Source organism: Mustelus asterias, chromosome 2 (assembly GCF_964213995.1).
Source record: "Mustelus asterias chromosome 2, sMusAst1.hap1.1, whole genome shotgun sequence".
NCBI classification, from domain to species: domain Eukaryota; kingdom Metazoa; phylum Chordata; class Chondrichthyes; order Carcharhiniformes; family Triakidae; genus Mustelus; species Mustelus asterias.
In genome coordinates this window covers 25,070,915-25,090,258 of record NC_135802.1, presented here as the reverse complement: position 1 = coordinate 25,090,258, position 19,344 = coordinate 25,070,915, and the positions used below count along the sequence as shown (strand labels likewise).

Sequence of the window (19,344 nt, the reverse complement as noted above, 5' to 3'; positions counted from 1 at the left end):
ACCTTTTTATTTCAGACAATAATGTGTTGTAGGTGAGCTATTTTTGAATGCATCAATTCCCACAAACAGCAGCGAGACAAATGACTAATTAATTACTTCAGGCATCGTTTGATGGAGGAATGTTGTCCATAATTCCAATATTCCCTTTGAACAACATTCTTAGAATCTTAAACTGTACTACTGTAGGTTAGGTCTCGGTTAGATGGATTAGCCATGGTAAATTGTAGGATGATGTGGAGATGCCGGCGTTGGACTGGGGTGAACACAGTAAGAGTTTTAACAGCAGCGCTCCGAAGGCTAGTGGTATTTGCTACCAAATAAACCGGTTGGACTTTAACCTGGTGTTGTTAAAGCTCTTACTGTATTAAATTGTAGGATTACAGAGATAGGGTGGGGGAAGAGGCCTGAGTATGGTACTCTGTCAGAGAGAGTCGGTGCAGACTTAACGGGCTGAATGGCCTCCTTCTGCACTGAAGGGTTTCTGTGATTCTGTGATAGTGGTTTAGGTGCATATTAAGCCTCTTCCCCCAAAGTAAGGAAAATAACCAGTTATAGAGAAAACAAACAGAAGAGTTTCACCTTCATCTCCAGATGTGCCCATTGTAGAACCCAGCTGGTTTTCCCCAGAGACTTCACCAGTGAGGAAGAATTGATGCACAAACTTGATGAAATGAAGATGGTGGGTGGAAGAAGTGTAACTGTCAATGATTTGCTACTTTTACACTCATAATCCTAAGAGGATGGAAACAATTCTAGGTTGGGAAGTGTAGATATGGAAAACTCAGCAATGGAATTTATACACAGACCGTTTGAACCAAGTGTTCTCTCCCTAGACTTTCCTCCCCCTTTAAATATAAAGGTAGTAGGGATTATCAATTATTCACCTAAATTATGAGGAGAGACTAAATCGGTTAGGATTGTATTCATTGTGGCGGCACGATGGCACAGTGGTTAGCACTGCTGCCTCACAGTGCCACGGTCCCAGGTTCAATTCCGGACTTGGTTCACTGTCTGTGTGGAGTTTGTACAATCTCCCCGTGTCTGCGTGGGTTTTCTCTGGATGCTCCGGTTTCCTCCCACAGTCCAAAGATGTGTGGGTTATGTGGATTGGCCATGCTGAATTGACCCTAGTGTCAGGGGAATGAGCTGGATAAATGTGTGGGTTGTGGGAATAGGGCCTGGGTGGGATTGTGGTCGGTACAGACTCGATGGATTGAATGGCCTCCTTTTGTACTGTATGGATTTTATGATTCATTGGAGTTTTGAAGAGTGAGAGGGGATCTCATAGAAACTTATAAAATTTTAACAGGACTAGACAGGGTAGATCAAAAAGAATGTTCTCAATGGTGGAGGAGTCCAGAACTAGGGGTCAGAGTTTGAGAATAAGGGGTGAACCTTTTAGAACTGTGATGAGGAGAAATGTCTTCACCCAGAGGGTGGTGAATGTGTGGAATTCACTACCACAGAATGTAGTTGAGGCCAAAACATTGTCTGATTTCAAGAAGAAATTAGATATAGCTCTTGGGGCTAAAGGGATCAAGAGATATGGGAAGGAAGGGGGGATCAGGATATTGAATTTGATAATCAGCCATGATCAAAATGAATGGTGGAGCAGGCTCGAAGGGCTGAATGGCCTGTTCCTGCTTCTAGTTTCTATGTTTCTGTTATCTTGTTGATGATTATTTTATTGGAAACCAGCAGCACATCTTAATGATTTGCAAACGATATTGTCTTTATTTTTGTTTCATGACAGAGTGAGACGGCCCAACCAGACTCGTCCTTGGATGAGCTCCTCCAGAGGAACAGAGGGAAAACTCCATCAAACCAATTCCTCGCATTTCATCATCCATACTCCAGCAATGAACGTGCTCAAGCCAGGCCCGTGAGTCAAGCCCAGCAGCTGAGTGGTCAGCGTCAGTCACAAGAGCACTTTCCCGTCAGCGAGCGTATTGGCAACAAGCAACTGCTAGCACTACTGGAAGGCTACTTGGCACAGAAACTGGCAGCGCAGACATCCACGCGGGGAAACAATTTGCCAGTCAACTCAGATGCCTGGCATAAGGAAGCATTGGGCTCACCAAGGAACGCGCAACAGGAGGGTGCAGTCAAAGAGAGCCAGGGAGGTCCTCCAAGAAGTGAGCTGCTCCATCGGAAAGCTGACGACAGACTGCCAGAGTTGAAAGAGGAGAAAGTGCTGTATAAATCCGGCGCAAGTAAAATCAATGGAAAAAACCCACTGAGCCACATGGATGGTACGAATAAAAATATAAATGAAAATATTTCACTGAGTCACGAGAAAGACCATAAGAAAGATACTTTTCAAAGTTTACCATGGAGTTGGAGAAACGTAGTTTGTTCTCGCTGGAACGACGGAGGTTGAGAGGCAACCTTATAGATGTCTACAAGATTATGAGGGGCACGGACAGTCGGAAGTGGATAGTCGGAAGCTTTTTCCCAGGGTGGAAGTGTCAATTACTAGGGGGCACAGGTTTAAGGTGCGAGGGGCAAGGTTTAAAGGAGATGTACGAGGCAAGTTTTTTTACACAGAGGGTGGTGGGTGCCTGGAACTCGCTGCCGGGGAGGTAGTGGGAGCAGACTTTTAAGGGCCGTCTTGACAAATACATGAATAGGATGGGAATGGAGGGATATGGTCCCCGGAAGGAAACGGGGCTTTAGTTCAGACAGGCAGCATGGTCGGTGCAGATTTGAAGGGTTGAAGGGCCTGTTCCTGTGCTGTAATTTTCTTTGTTCTTTGTTTGGAACCGTAGAATTTTGAAACACACCTAACCCTAACCCTAACCCTTCCGCACACTTCCAGGCTCTGAAAGAATTATCCACTTAGTCCCCAAATATTTATCTATTCTCTTTTAAAATCTCCTTTGGTTTTTCATTCTACCTCTGTGTAAAAAAAAATGTTGGCAGGTAAATTGCAGTACATTATAAACCCCTGTATTGTCTTTAGGAGCCGGTCAAAGAGGGTGTCAGAGCAAATTGTGTTATGGAGAGATTTATTTTTAGTACAGCTAGTTTACCTTTGAAGAAAACCTATTAATCCAAGGAATGACCAGTTCACTCTGTTTTATTGTGAATATGATGTGGTGATACTCATTGTGAAGTAGGTGGATGTTCTGAACCTGTGGGCTAATGTTAGAGCCAGGGAAACTGAAGTACGAGGCTGCCGCCTGAGCTGCCATCCAATTAAGGACAGTGGCCCACTCTCAAGCGATGCCAACCCAATCAAAGGGCTGGCAGCTCAGTACCCTCGGCAAGACCGCTGCCAGTGGTGGCCAATGCCGAGGCTGCATGGCCAGGGAGCGGGTTCCCTAATGAGGGGGCGCCAAGAAGGCAGACCCAGTAATTGTGGGCCAAGGAAGGATCTGATCACCTTAATGGCTCCTTAAATGACTCAATTGGGCTGGTGGGCGAACAAGTCACCAAGCTTCCTGTTGCTGTGCGAAATTACCACGAGCTGTGGTTGCCTTCACATTCTCCACATTGATTGGAGCACTTTCTTAAATCATATACTGAAAACTTGTTCCCACATCAATGTGTCCACTGTCTTCACACAAATGCATACAACAATGATTCAATAGTTCTGCTGCTTCCCATTATTTATCTCATTACATCTTTATTAAAAATCTTCGGGCTCACTTCCTGTAAATATCATGCTTATTTACTGTCCTACTTCAGCCATTCCACTTTGCTCTATTTTTTCTATTCATTCTTCGGATTTGAGCATCGCAGACAAGGCCAGCATTTATTACCCAGCCCTAATTGCCCTCAAGAAGGTGGAGAGCCACATTCTTCAACCACTCAATCCATCTGGTGTAAGGTGCAGTCACTATAATTTTTTTCTGTCGTGCCTTAGAGTCATAGAGGTTTACAGCAGGGAAACAGGCCCTTCGGCCCAACTTGTCCATGACGCCCTTTTTTTTTTAAAACCCCGAAACTAATCCCAATTGCCCGCATTTGTCCCATATCCCTCTATACCCATCTTATCCATGTAACTATCTAAATGCTTCTTAAAAGATAAAATTGTACCCGCCTCTACTACTACCTCTGGCAGCTTGTTCCAGACACTCACCACCCTCTGTGTGAGAAAATTGCCCCTCTGGGCACTTTTGTATCTCTCCCCTCTCACCGTAAACCTATGCCCTCTAGTTTTAGACTCCTCTACCTTTGGGAAAAGATATTGACTATCGACCTTGTCTATGCCCCTCATTATTTTATAGACCTCTATAAGGTCACCCCTCAGCCTCCTATGCTCCAGAGAAAAAAGTCCCAGTCTATTCAGCCTCTCCTTCTAACTCAATCCATCAAGTCCCGGTAACATCCTAGTAAATCTTTTCTGCACTCTTTCTAGTTTAATAATATCCTTTCTATGATAGGGTGACCAGAATTGCACACAGTATTCCAAGTGTGGCCTTACCAATTTAAAACGTCCTAACTCCTGTATTCAATGTTCTGACTGATGAAACCAAGCATGCTGAATGCCTTCTTCACCACTCTGTCCACCTGTGACTCCATTTTCAAGGAGCTATGAACATATACCCCTAGATCTCTTTGTTCTGTAACTCTCCCCAACACCCTACCATTAACTGAGTAAGTCCTGCCCTCGTTCAATCTACTGAAATGCATCACCTCGCATTTGTCTAAATTAAACTCCATCTGCCATTCGTCAGCCCACTGGCCCAATTGATCAAGATCCCATTGCAATCCGAGATAACTTTCTTCACTGTCCACTATGCCACCAATCTTGGTGTCATCTGCAAACTTACTAACCATGCCCCCTATATTCTCATCCAAATCATTAATATAAATGACAAATAACAGTGGGTCCAGCACTGATCCCTGAGGCACACCGCTGGTCACAGGCCTCCAGTTTGAAAAACAACTCTCTACAACCACCCTCTGGCTTCTGTCAAGAAGCCAATTTTGTATCCATTTAGATACCTCACCCTGGATCCCGTGAGATTTAACTTGACACAACTGAGTGGCTTTCTAGGTGATTTCAGAGGGTAGTTAAGGATCAACTACATTACTGTGGGTCTGGACTGGCATGTAGGCCAGATCAGGTGAGGGTGACTGATGTTCTTCCCTGCAGGTGGCAAGCAAATCCCATAAGACCTCTGTTTATTCCCCTTGCTTTTTCAAACAATCTGATCACACCTGAATGATATGGTAGCATGTTGGTTAGCACTGCTGCCTCACAGTGCCAGGGACCCGAGTTCAATTCCAGCCTCAGGTCACTGTTTGTGTGGAATTTGCACATTCTCCCCCATGTCTGCGTGTGTTTCCTCCCACATTCCAAAGATGTGCGGGTTAGGTTGATTGGCCATGCTAAATTGCCCCTTAATGGAGATTAGCAGGTAAATACATGGGGTTACGGAGATAGGGCCTGGGTGGGATTGTTGTCAGTGCAGGCTCGATGGGCCAAATGGCCTCCTTCTGGACTGTAGGGATTCTATGATTCTATGATTATTAAAGTTAAGGTTTGTTTATTAGTGTCACAAGTAGGCTTACATTAACACTGCAACCGTGAAAATCCCTGAGCAGCCACACTCTGGCACTTGTTTGGGCTGTATTCGGGTATTAGAATGCTCCTAACCTGCATTCTGGTTTCTTATCAGAAAATTTCATTCAGTCTGTGGTACAGCAGCTGGGGACGCAGCATGTGAATGTGGATGGCCTGACTTCCAAACAGCTGGATGAATTGTCGGATGTCATAGCTGATGTACTGCAAGTTGTAGATGATGACACAACCAGCGATGGAAGCAAAGGCAACCTCAAAGCTGAACAAGACTTTCAACAGAAGGAAGAGGAGGAAGCAAATAGTCGGGATGAGCTCATTCTGGGTAAGGATGACTCACTTTAGAGCATTGGGGGGGGGGCAATTCTCCCAAACAAATTCTAAGTGTTGAATTTGCGTGAAAACTGGAGTAAATCACGCTAGTTTTTTCAGCAGGAGTTTCAAAATGAATCTCCCACACTCTGTGCACTGCAGGGTGCCTCAGTATGAAAATAGTTGGGGCCTATTCCCACTGGAGAGGCCGGCAGCATAGCGCTGAGTGGGCCACTGCGCGTGCGCTGATCTGTCAGTGCCGAGATCGGCGATGCACAGTGTCCCCTGTCTGCCAGCCTCCCGATTGCTTGCCTGCTTGATCGCTGGGCCTTGCGATCCCTGCATCGCCGTCCCTTCGCTAACCTCCCCCACACCCCCCCCCCACACCCCGATCGCAGACCCCCAAACATGCCTGGGCTAGCCTCGACCCCCCCCTCCCCAATCCCCAGCCCACCTCAATGTCCCCCCCACCCCCCAGTACAGCGCCAATCTCCCGATTCTCCCTGGCAGCCCCGAACCCCCCACTTCTGCAGTCCCTGACCTCCTTCCCCTTGCAGCCCCAACCCCCCCAGCAGGCTGACACCTCTCCCCCCCCCCCCCCCACCCCAATGACCAGCCCCGATCGCTGGCCTCCCTCTCTCTGTCACTCAGCCCAAATGCAGAGTATCAGCGGGACCCTCCACCCCCACCGATTGCCCCAAGAGGCCCTGCCCCCTTTGCAGTGCCCGATGCCTGGTGGGCAGTGCCAAGGTGCCCACTTGGGAATTGGCACTTTGCCCCTTAGGCAGTGCCAGGGGCCCCAGGCTGGTGCTGCCAATGTGCCACTGCCCAGGGGGCACCCCACTGGTGCCTGACCCTCTGGGGAGCCTTGATTGCCCCCACTTCACTCTAGCGGGGTCAGGCCGCCAGCTGCCTGCAAGTGGAGAGCTATACTAAATCCTGCTGGAGTGGAACCACTCCTGGCCCAGGGAGAGATGCTAGCGGGCCCAGAGATTTCAGTCCCCTGCCCGCTAATTATATTAAAAACAGATGTAAATACTTGTTTGAATAATTTATTCGGAAATCAGCCTGGAGCTGACGGCACCGGAATCTGGTGCTGGGACACACGCTCAGGCCCGGATGCCCAGCGCAAATGGTGCGCAGCGGGATAGGAGAAATGCCCTCCTTTTCTTTCCCGTGCCACCTACATGACAAAAGATATTATTGTTACATTACTAATTGTGTGCAAGTGTACGGAAAAGTTAGTGGAGGCTTCTTATTGATCATTTGCTGCTGGCCATCCCTCCAGACACAAAGCAGGTCAGGACATCAACACCCGATGCAGCACATGACCAGAATTTGTTCGGCCTCTGCAATTTGGCTTTGGAGAAGGTACTGAATCTGGGCCTTTCTTTGCTGCAGTGCTCTGACTTGGCAAATGGTGGTGCATTGCATGGAATGTTAAAGAGTAGCTGTAGGTCACAAGTCTCCTTCTGACACCACTCTGCAACACTCTGATCAATAACATAAAAAACAGCTTTGGTTGGGAATGTATCTCATCCAGGACTAGATGACCCACTTATAGTAATCCAGCTGAAGCACCGTGCAAATTAGCTGGCGAAGAATGACAAAGAATTTGCATTCAGATAGCACCTTTAGTGTTGCTTAACAAGAGTGTGATTTTTTACACTCTTTTTTACCATTTTTACATTGAGCCAGAGAAGGAGATAGAAGCACAGGTGACAAAAGCAAGATCAAAGAGCATCTTAAAGAAGGAGAAAGAGGGAAAAAGTAGGAGAGTTGAATTCTAAAGTTTAGGAACAATTGGCAGCTGAAGACACTTTGGTGAAGCGATTAAAATCGGGGCCATTTGAGAAGTCAGAATTGGAGGGGTGCATAAACTGCAAAGCATTATACGGCTGGATGAGGCTGCAGAGACAGGCTAAGATAACAACATTCCCACATGCCTACATACAAAATGAATACCTCTTCTTTAACCTTCCGTGTATGACACTTAGCCTCAGGTACAATCAAGGTGACCGTTGTACAATGCATCCATGCAATCAGTCTGGTCACTTCTGGATCTGGGATGTTTGGTATTAGCAGCTGAGATGATGTGGGATGTTAAATCAGAAGAATATTAATGACACCATTATGGGAGCCTTAGCTTTGAGTGAAGATGTGTATTGAACTGGGTCACTGAACTGATGGGAGTCAGGCTCTCCCAGGGAAAATGGTGCAAAATAGGATTGCACAAATGTTTCATTTCATCCTCATTTTCGTGACAATCATGCTTTTACCGAGTTTTTGCTGCCTGATTTCCATGAAACCCTCCAAATTCCAGGGAATGCAACCTGAGACTTGAGTAATCTCTCTTTGTAATGTAATCATTGGCGTTCTGGCATCATTCTGGTAAACCTACATCACTCTCCCTCTGAGGCTAATGTTCCCAGTGAGGCTAAAGGTACAGAGAAATTCTACTAATACTAATGGGAACAAGAAGTTTTTTATGGGGTCATTGCAGCATGTATATTTGAGGAAATTCTTGGTATAATTAAAAAGGACCAGGCTGTGTATTGCTCTTAAGAGGAAAGCATGTGCCAGTTGATGCTTTACATAAGATTGCAGGATATTATAAAGCTCAGGAAGCTTGGTTGCATTGCTTTTATGGATTTTTACAAAAAAGGCCTGCACCCATCATGACATTGGAAGGCAAAGAAATGCATTGCTGAATCTTGGATTGCACTTGGAGTGCGTGTTCTAGCTGTAAGATCCCCCTCAAAGTAAATGGGAGACTTCTTCAATTCATCTCTGCTCTTGTGGATTTCTTAGTAACATGGTCCGGAATCATTCGTGATGAGTTTCTGTGGGTGTTGGAGTCGCTGGTACTCCTTTGAATAAATTAAAATCGGTGACCTTCCCCCTGACCCCAGTTACCCTGACAAGCTCAAGGGCCGAGGTCAGCTGCTGATATATTAACACGGGTGGCACAGTCCAGCAGAGTTCCTGTACATGGCCAACTTGCCCAGAATGGGATTGCAGCTGAGAGATCGCTGTGTTGTCTGACTCAGTATGTACTATATTTTCCATGCTGTAAATCTCTATGACTCTATACCAGGTGTCCATGAGGTGGAGATGTCGGCGTTGGACTGGAGTGGGCACAGTAAGAAGTCTCACAACACCAGGTTAAAGTCCAACAGGTTTATTTGGAATCACGAGCTTTTGGAGCGCTGCCCCTTCATCAGGTGACTCACCTGATGAAAGAGCGGTGCTCTGAAAACTCGTGATTCCAAATAAATCTGTTGGACTCTAACCTGGTGTTGTGAGACTTCTTACTATAGCAGGTGTGACCAATAAACCTTGGTGGTGGGTGTGTGGGAGGGGTGGTAGAGGAGGATATGCTGCTACATAGAAATATTTGGAAAATACCTTTTTTTTAATGATTTACCTGTTACAAGTGAAACATTCTAAAACTAATGTCCTCCTTCATGTTGACAGAGAAACAAGATGATGAAGTAGATGAAAAGTTCCCTGAGAAGGTTTGTCGATTATTTATCTGTTTTGTAAAGCTGTTCCAGAGGGTCAGTGATCCGTTTCTGACGATAGTTACCAAGAACCCCGCAATGGTCACATGTTAGATTACCATGGAATGAATGATGTGAGCGCAAGGGTTAAAGCGCATTACACTGAATTATCTTGTAATCCCCAAATATCAGCAAAGGAAAGGCTTTGTTCCCATACTTAATTCTTCCTAATTGTTGGTCAAAGAGAACCTCGCAGAAAATGTTCGAGTCTATTTGGGAGGGTATGGGGTGGTAAGGCATCAGACAACCCAGCTACCCTTAGGCCTATTGAGGCCTTTAAATGGCCAATTAGTGGCCACTGAAGGGCCTCATTAAACCTTTGCCACAATTTTCCATTCAGTTCAAATGAACAGCCTTCACTGCATGGCTGGGGAAACTGGGGTTGTTTCCCCGAGAGAAGGCTGAGGAAAATTTAGGGTTCTTAACTTTTGTTTTTGTAATATCCTTGTCGCATTGTCATACACCGGGAAACAAGCCTGTGTGTGTGAGCATGGGTGTGACTGGTTTAATTAAACTGCAGACAGACTGCTAATATCAAAACATCCTATATAGGAAGCGTGAGGGAAAGTGGTCGAAATGGGAATGACTAAGGGAGTAAGAGTTTTAACAACACCAGGTTAAAGGCCAACACTAAGGGACGAATGACTAATGACTAAGGGAGCCAGGGAAGCAGCCTGACCAGGAATTTGCATTAGGCAGAGAAGAGAAGGACGAAAGGACCAAAGGCAACATGAGGAAGTGCTTCTTTATACAATGGGTGATTATGATCTGGAACGCACTATCTGAGAGGATGATGGAGGCAGATTCTATCATGGCTTTCAAAAGATAAGCACTTGAAGGAAAAGAAAATTACAGGACCACAGGGGAAAGGACTAGCTGGATTGCTCTTACAAAGAACAAGAAATGGCTTGGCAGGCTGTTGGCTTCCTTCCCTTCTATGATTTTATGAATTAGGAGATTTTAGTTTGCCATGCCTTTTCTTTAACTATTCTTTTACTTAAATGTTTTATAAAGCATTCAGACAGTTACTTAAAGTGTTTAGACAGTTACATGGGTAAGATGGGGATAGCGGGATATGGGCCAAATGCAGGCAATTGGGATTAAGCTTAGGGATTTTTAAACAAAGGGCGGCATGGACAAGTTGGGCCGAAGGGCCTATTTCCATGCTGTAAACATCTATGACTCTATTTATAAAATCCTTTTCTGCCCTTTTATGTTGCTTGCCAGTCTGGTTTATTTACTTTCTAATCTCCAATTTTTGCTTTTCTGCATTTTCTATCCTCAGTTTAAATACTCTTTTTTATTTTGGTTCATCAAATGCTTGTTTTTAAGTATTATTTAAATTGTTATTACAAAGCCACACTCATCTGTAAAGAATTCCAATTTTTGCTCTATTTCTTGTGTAACTGGCTAACCCCTAGCAGCGATATGGGTGTAACTATACCACATGGACAATGTGGTTCAAGAAGGCAGCTCAGCTCACTTTCTCAAAGGCATTAGTGATAGATAATAAATGTTGGCTTTGCCCATAATGCTCAGACCTACAAATGAAATTGTAAAAATCAGCTGCAGTTTGATTGTTTCTTTTGTTTCCACACTGACTTATTTGCTCAATTTTCTTTCCAGCTTGGGCTAGTTATTTTGCAATCGTATTGTCACCAGCCTTTTCCAGTCAAGTACAATGGGCTAAATATTCCATGATGTGGAGATGCCGGCGTTGGACTGGGGTGAACACAGTAAGAAGTCTCACAACACCAGGTTAAAGTCCAACAGGTTTATTTGGTAGCAAATACCATAAGCTTTCGGAGCACTGCTCCTTCGTCAGGTGGAGTGGAAATGTGCTCTCAAACAGTGCAAACAGACAAAATCAAGTTGCAGAATACAGATTAGAATGCGAATCCTACAGCCAGCCAGGTCTTAAAGGTACAGACAATGTGGGTGGAGGGAACATTAAACGCAGGTTAAAGAGATGTGTATTGTCTCCAGACAGAACAGCTAGTGAGATTCTGCAAGCCCAGGAGGCAAGCTGTGGGGTTTACTGATAATGTGACATAAATCCAACATCCCGGTTTAGGCCGTCCTCATGTGTGCGGAACTTGGCTATCAGTTTCTGCTCAGCGACTCTGCGCTGTCGTGTGTCGTGAAGGCCGCCTTGGAGAACGCTTACCTGAAGAGTCGCTGAGCAGAAACTGATAGCCAAGTTCCGCACACATGAGGATGGCCTAAACCGGGATGTTGGATTTACGTCACATTATCAGTAACCCCACAGCTTGCCTCCTGGGCTTGCAGAATCTCACTAGCTGTTCTGTCTGGAGACAATACACATCTCTTTAACCTGTGTTTAATGTTCCCTCCACCCACATTGTCTGTACCTTTAAGACCTGGCTGGCTGTAGGATTCGCATTCTAATCAGTATTCTGCAACTTGATTTTGTCTGTTTGCCCTGTTTGAGAGCACACTTCCACTCCATCTGACGAAGGAGCAGTGCTCCGAAAGCTTATGGTATTTGCTACCAAATAAACCTGTTGGACTTTAACCTGGTGTTGTGAGACTTCTTACTAAATATTCCAGCCACTGGATTGTCAGAGACAGTTGCTGGAATTTTACCGGCACGCCCGCCTGTGACTTGTAAGATCCCGCCCAAGGCCAACGGAGAATGCTGTTCTGCGAGCCTCCCTAACTCCAATTCTGGGGCAGGCGAGGCGGTAAAATTCCAGACATAGTGTAGGTGCACGTGGGGACTTGCTGTGAAGTCCTGACGTGTGAATCTATTTGGGAATTGCTCAGGAAGCTTCAACGTATGGTGAGCAAATCCCTTGCTTCCCAGGACCCTCTGTGAATGACTCTGACCCTGAGCTATAGTCGGAGATTTTGAACAGTTCTGTTGGACTTAGCTGAATAGTGACCCAGGAAATGCGAGGCAGATTAAAACCTGGCCGAACGCCTGGGCACCGATACAACTGACCCCATAATAACCCATCCAAACCCCCAACTATCTCCCCCCCCCCCCCCCCCCCCCCCCCCCCCCCCCCCCCCCAACCCAACTCTCACTGAACACCCAACTACCTCCGCTCTGACCCGGTTATCCCCCAGTCCACCCCTTCCAACCAATTTGACTGGCACCCACCCCTCCGAGCCGACTATCATGGAATTATAGAATCCCTACAGTGCAGAAGGAGGCCATTCAGCCCATCGCGTCTGCACCAACAACAATCCCAGGCCCTATCCCCGTAACTCTGCTTATTTACCCTGTTAATCCCCTGACACAAGGGGCAATTTAGCATGGCCAATGCACCTAACCCACACACCTTTGGACTGTGGGAGGAAACTAGAGTACCCGGAAGAAACCCACGCAGACACGGGAGAACGTGCAAACTCCATACAGACAGTGACCCGAGGCAGGAATTGAACCCAGGTCCCTGGTGCTGTGAGACAGCAGTGCTAACCACTGAGCCACTGTGCCACCGGATCACCTGACCCGACTCGACTACTTCCCCCCCCAACCACCAGTCTACCCACATGACTCAACTACCCCCTGACGAGACCTGACTAATCCCCAAACACTTAATTAGCCCCCGCTGACCTGACCTGATGATCTTCCCAAGCCAACTACCTCCCAGATCAGAGCAGACAATGCCCATATCTGATTACATTCCAACCACCTGATTACACCCCCCTCCGTCCACCGATTCGACTACCCATAACCACCTATCGAGTCCCCCAACCACTCTTTCAACCAACCCGACCCAACTACCCACCCTCCCCTGACCTGACTATCCCTCCGATCCTGACTACCACATCCCGACTACCCTCTCAACCAGCTGGCTGATTCCCCCAACCTGACCTGACTACCCGCAACCGCCTGACCACCCCACCGACTGCCCATCTACCCTTCTGACCAGCTGACTGATCCCTTGAGTCGACTCAACACCCTCAACCACCTGACCACCCACTGACCTGACTACCACCCTGCTCCTGCCGGTATAGTGGTGGGGTATTATATTCTGCCCAGAGTATGCACCACTTCTATCTCTTTCAATTTTCAGGTTTGACACTGCAGCTGATTCCAATATGTAAAGAAAATGGTAATGATTCTGAGAATGATGGATCGTTCACTATTGGGGTATATTGTGTAGGTGCTCCCTTTATTATTATACTTCATCACTATTAAGATGAGAGTGCGAATAAGTTTTCCATTATACTGATGAATTGATTTTATAATGTAGTCTACATGGTAAATGAAGTTACTCAGTAACAGTTCCCAGCTCAAAACTTAGCTTGTTGAACCCACGAATAAATGGGTGTGGAGCCAGTAACTTAAGCGCTACATGCCCTTTAATCACCACAGTTTGTAACAAAGTGGGGTGTTCGAATTGAACACATGCAGCGACTGATAACTTTGAGGATGTTTGACTTCCGGCACAGTGGCATAGAATTTTAAATGAATGCCAATTTGAATTGAATAAGAGTGGATAATGGAATTCAAAATGCCCTGTATGGTTTAAAATTGTATTGATTTATCCTTCTCGCAGGGTCAGCCTTTCAAACCAGAGGATGAGAGCAATGAGGCCATAAAAAGCCTTGCTGACATTCTGGACATTGACTCCTTATACATCACCCCTCACCAAAACCGCGTCAAAACATTTGGCTCCTCGACCAAAGGGAACGTGGGGATCGAAAATGTGAAAAGCAACACGATCACCAGAGAAGTGAGCAAGACCAGGAAGTCTGAAGGTGGCATGCTTGGCTCTGAAGAAGCACCAAATCGATGGGTTGGTGGGAGTCTGATGTACAAGGACCCTCAGAAGAAGAACTCTCAGATGGGAGATCAGCAACTGGATGTAGTGTTGTCCAAAACTAATCTGTACGGCTATATTGTGACCCAGCAAAAGTAAGTATCATCTCCTTAACATACAAACATAACAAAAATGTGAATGAATTTTGATTTGATTTAATTTATTATTGTCACGTATGTTGGGATACAGTGAAAAGTATTGTTTCTTGCGCACTATACAGACAAAACATACCGTTCATAGAGTACATAGGGGAGATAGAAAGGAGAACGTGCAGAATATAGTGTTACAGTCACAGCTAGGCAATAGAGAAAAATCAGCTCAATATATGTTAGGTCCATTCAAATGTCGGATGGCAGCAGGGGAGAAGCAATTTGATTTGATTTATTAATGTCACATGTATTGTGATACAGTGAAAATTATTGTTTCTTGCGCATTATGCAGACAAAACATACCATCCACAGAGTACATAGGGAAGAAGGAAACGTGAGGGTGCAGAATAAAGTTTTTCAAGTTTATTTATATAGTGTTACAGTCATAGCTAGGGTGTAGAGAAAGATCAACTTAATATAAGGTAGGTCCATTCAAAAAGTCTGATGGCGGCAGGGAAGAAGCTGTTCTTGAGTCGGTTGGTACATGTTTTCAGACCTTGTATAGCATGCTAGTTCTTCACTTTTTTTTATTTTTTGCAAAAATCTTCAGATTTCTAAATGACTGAACTTACCTGAAGCGCTTTACCATGCGTGACTTTAGAATCCCTTCATGAGCTACATACAGCTTCGACGATATTTTCTCATGTCACCACACCCACACTTTATGCGCTTTTTTAATGGACGAGCTCTTTGCATGGCTTAGGCTTGTAGTGTACTGTAATTCCTAAGGTTGAAAAGCTGCCCAGGAGAATTACGGAGTAGTGGTTAGGTGATGCCAAGGGGCTGGATTTTCAAACTAGCTGAGGGCAAGGTCAGGTGTGGGTGTTCTTTGAAAATAGTGCTCTTGGATGGTGGTATGTCAGCCCTCCGACACATCCGTGACATGCTGCAGTTTTCAAAAGGAGGCAGCAGGGGTGAGCCAGAAACTTGCACGCCTCCAAGCAACTGGTTGTTAAGAGCTTATTAATGGGCTAGCGAGAGGCAGACCTGAGTTCCTACGAAAGAATGGGTCACAATGGGAGTTGGTATGGTAAGTTCCATTCCAACATTGTGAGAACGGCATAGTAAGTCAGCTGAAAAGTGACAATTACCGGAAGATCATTACTTCAAAGCACTACAATGTAAGTTTTATTTTTTTTATTCGTGGGACATGGGCATCGCTGGCTGGCCAGCATTTATTGCCCATCCCTAGTAGCCTGAGGGCAGTTGAGAGTCAACCACATTGCTGTGGCTCTGGAGTCACATGTAGGCCAGACCAGGTAAGAACGGTAGATTTCCTTGCCTAAAGGACATTAGTGAACCAGATGGGTTTTTCTGACAATCGACAATGGCCAGATTCCTTTTTATTGAATTCAAATTCCACCATCTGCCGTGGCAGGATTCGAACCCAGGTCCCCATTCTGGATTAATAATCTAGTGATAATATCACTTAGCCATTGCCTCCCCTAAACTAGGTGCAAGCTGACTTTTACCTTGCAGTAATTTTTTAGGCGAAGCCAGTATGTCTGTCAGTTTGTACACCAATTTTCTTTCTTTTACAGATTGCTAACAATACTATTATACCTAACTAATAATATTTAGCCTTGGAAACTTCACAGTTGCATTTTTCAGATACACTCAGTAGCAGCAGTGTATACTATCTACAAGATGCACTGCAGCAATTCACCAAAGATCCTTCGACAGCACCTTCCAAACCCACGACCACTTCCATCTAGAAGGACAACAGCAGCAGATACATGGGAGCACCACCACCTGCAAGTTCCCCTCCAAGCCACTCACCACCCTGACTTAGAAATATATCGCTGTTCCTTCGCAATCGCTGGGTCAAAATTCTGGAATTCCCTCCCTAACGGCATTGTGGGTCAGCCCACAGTACGTGGACTGCAGCGATTCAAGAAGGCAGCTCACCACCACCTTCTCAAGGACAACTAGGGATGGGCAATAAATGCTGGCCAGCCAGCGACGCCCATGTCCCACAAATGAATAAAAAAATACTTAGTGATGCTAAAATGGATATTTTAAAATGTAACTGAATATATTAATACAGCATTTAAAAGACGTGGAATGTGGTATTCATATTTTCGGTCTGGACGAGAGTTAGCCACACTGGCACTTAGGGAACATCTTAAGTTTGTGATGTGTTGTGTGAGATTGCATTATACTGGTTAGCGAAGGGCTCCACTCCCTCTCCACTCCATTTTTCTATCAGCCTTGTGATAGCAAGTGATAATGGAACGATTAACCTGTGAAAATTTGAAAATCTCAAACCTTACTTCCACTGCCGGAATAGTTCAGCCTTATAAACATCTAGACCCAACCTGATATAAATTAATTTATATGGGTACAGTCATAACAGATTGAGGGGAGGTATTAGAAGAGGGGCTGTTTTTAAAATAATAAAATATTGAGGTAAAACAACAGAATAAATTAGAGCACAAACCTTTTGCCAAAATCTCTGTTTATCGAAATAACATTTCAAATGGGGCAAGATCCTACAAATGGCATTAAAACGCAATTATTGGTAAGCCCAACTGCAAAGGTTTTTAGTTTTTAATAAACTGGGACTGACTGCTGATGTATTGTACCTCTTATGACTATTCCACTTACACCTAATTGTTTGATTGGTGGCGAATTTGGGTTATTCATCATACCTTATGTGCCACCTGATCCCAATTCCCTTGCCATTAGCAGTGCTGTGTGACAGGAATATAATGTGTTGCTGCTTGCAGGCTCTCCTGGTCAAAGGTGACGGCCCAGTTGGGACCTTTAGCTTAGCAGCTATTAATGAACTCTATTACTGATGCTGCATTTCTTCCATCTCAACAGCCCCCTGAGTGTAGAGAAAGGCCTGGAATTAATGGAAGATTTGGCACATATTCTGAAGCTGCAGATCAGTGTCTTTGAAGATGTCAGGTATGTATTCTCTCTCTTACATCATTGGGGAGGGTTGTGTGCACTATGAATGCTTCTGCAGGATATCTGAGTGATGTGAGTGCGGAGGCGGAATAAAGAAGACTGAGCTTCAAAGGAAGCTGGTATCAACCTGAAATGATACACGTATGGCCCATAAAGAGTTTTTCACCTAATAGGTTGCCTCTCTGACATATTTCCTATTCCTCAATTCATCTTCCGCATTTTGTTCTCCCTGCGAACTCAGTCTCCTCTGCGGCCTTCGCCAATTAAAATTCTGTTTAACTCACTTTTGAAATAATTCCGCTGTGTCTGTTTGTTTTGTTGCTTGATAATTCCCCCCAGGAGCAAAAACACTTTTCTGAATTTGCTCGTGACTCCCTTTGTTTCGGAAATGTGTCTTTTAGCCGGGTTTGCATCCACCACCAAAGTCTGGAGTCATTTGCCTTGCAGTGATGTTAGTGCTCTCTACCCCGGCATTCATCATTTTGCACTTTATCTGCATTCAATGCCATTTGGCGATCAACCCTGTGCTAAATTGTTCCAGATCCCACTGAATAATTAATACCTTGCCTGCACAACAACTCACACAGCTCGACACTAATCTGTGTCAGTTGAAGTTCTGTTTATGGTTTTCCCATTTCAATCATTTATGTATATTGTGACAGGTATCTGTCAAAGCTCCAATCCCTGGGGATGGTGGGGGGAGGGACGCCTCTTGTGATATCTTCCAACTGGAATAACAACCATTTGCAATTCTCCCTCGCTTTCTATTGTTGAAATAGTGTTTGATCTCCACAGCCTCCTACGCACCCCCATGAGCCAAGATCACAGCTGCCCATCTCCTGTAACTTCCAATCAAAAAGATACTTGAGCAACGTTTGAAACAGGTCACTGATTCCCGTCACTGGTTTCACATTATGGTTTCAGCCCTGTGATGTTCTACTCATGAATCCCTATTGTATTTCAGTCAAGTCACTACTTTTATAAATAATCCTGCACTTCTTAGTAGTTTTCCAGCCATTGGATCATTTCCATCGCTGTCTCTCTATTGGATTGAAATAAAAGTTACTCATTCTACATTCGCTGCTTTCATCAGTTATCTCCTCCAAGTGCCGAATATTGCTGCTAGGAACATCTGCTTATTAATACAGCTACTTCATAGAATTCCCACAGTGCAGGCGGAGGCCATTCAGCCCATCGAGCCCACACTGACAACAATCCCACCCAGGCCGAAACCCCACGTATTTACCCTAGCTAATCTCCCTGATACTAACGGGCATCAGTCCACCTAACCTGCATGTCTTTGGAGTGTGGGAGGAAACCGGAGCACCTGGACGAAACCCACGGAGACACGGGGAGAACGTGCAAACTCCACACAGATAGTGACCCAAGCCAGGAATCGAACCGGGTCCCTGGCACTTTGAGGCAACAGTGCTAACCACTGTGCTACCGTGCCACCTCTTTATGCTGTCCCAACATCCTTCTTCATGATTTTGCAGCTGCCAGAAAATATTATCTCACAAGTACTTTTGTCCAAAATGTACATAAACAGAGTATTTATGCATTTTAATAGAACATAGAAAGCCACAGCACAAACAGGCCCTTCGGCCCACAAGTTGCGCCGATCATATCCCTACCTCTAGGCCTATCTATAGCCCTCAATCCCATTAAATCCCATGTACTCATCCAGAAGTCTCTTAAAAGACCCCAACGAGTTTGCCTCCACCACCACCGACGTCAGCCGATTCCACTCACCCACCACCCTCTGAGTGAAAAACTTACCCCTGACATCTCCTCTGTACCTACCCCCCAGCACCTTAAACCTGTGTCCTCTCGTAGCAACCATTTCAGCCCTTGGAAATAGCCTCTGGGAGTCTACCCTATCCAGACCTCTCAACATCTTGTAAACCTCTATCAGGTCACCTCTCATCCTTCGTCTCTCCAGGGAGAAGAGACCAAGCTCCCTCAACCTATCCTCATAAGGCATGCCCCCCAATCCAGGCAACATCCTTGTAAATCTCCTCTGCACCCTTTCAATAGCTTCAACATCTTTCCTGTAATGAGGTGACCAGAACTGCGCG

At 45.3% G+C, this 19,344-nt stretch overlaps 1 protein-coding gene across 1 annotated transcript in view; it reads left to right on the top strand.

Annotated features, from left to right (window-relative positions):
* Window positions 1–19,344, top strand: part of ptprn2 (protein tyrosine phosphatase receptor type N2) — a 947,277-nt gene that overhangs the window by 337,100 nt on the left and 590,833 nt on the right. Inside the window, exons 6-10 of the mRNA XM_078232550.1 lie at window positions 1,754–2,252; window positions 5,631–5,855; window positions 9,320–9,360; window positions 13,938–14,296; window positions 17,177–17,263. Of these exons, the coding sequence (XP_078088676.1) occupies window positions 1,754–2,252; window positions 5,631–5,855; window positions 9,320–9,360; window positions 13,938–14,296; window positions 17,177–17,263 (1,211 nt within the window). The remainder of the gene's footprint in view (window positions 1–1,753; window positions 2,253–5,630; window positions 5,856–9,319; window positions 9,361–13,937; window positions 14,297–17,176; window positions 17,264–19,344) is intronic.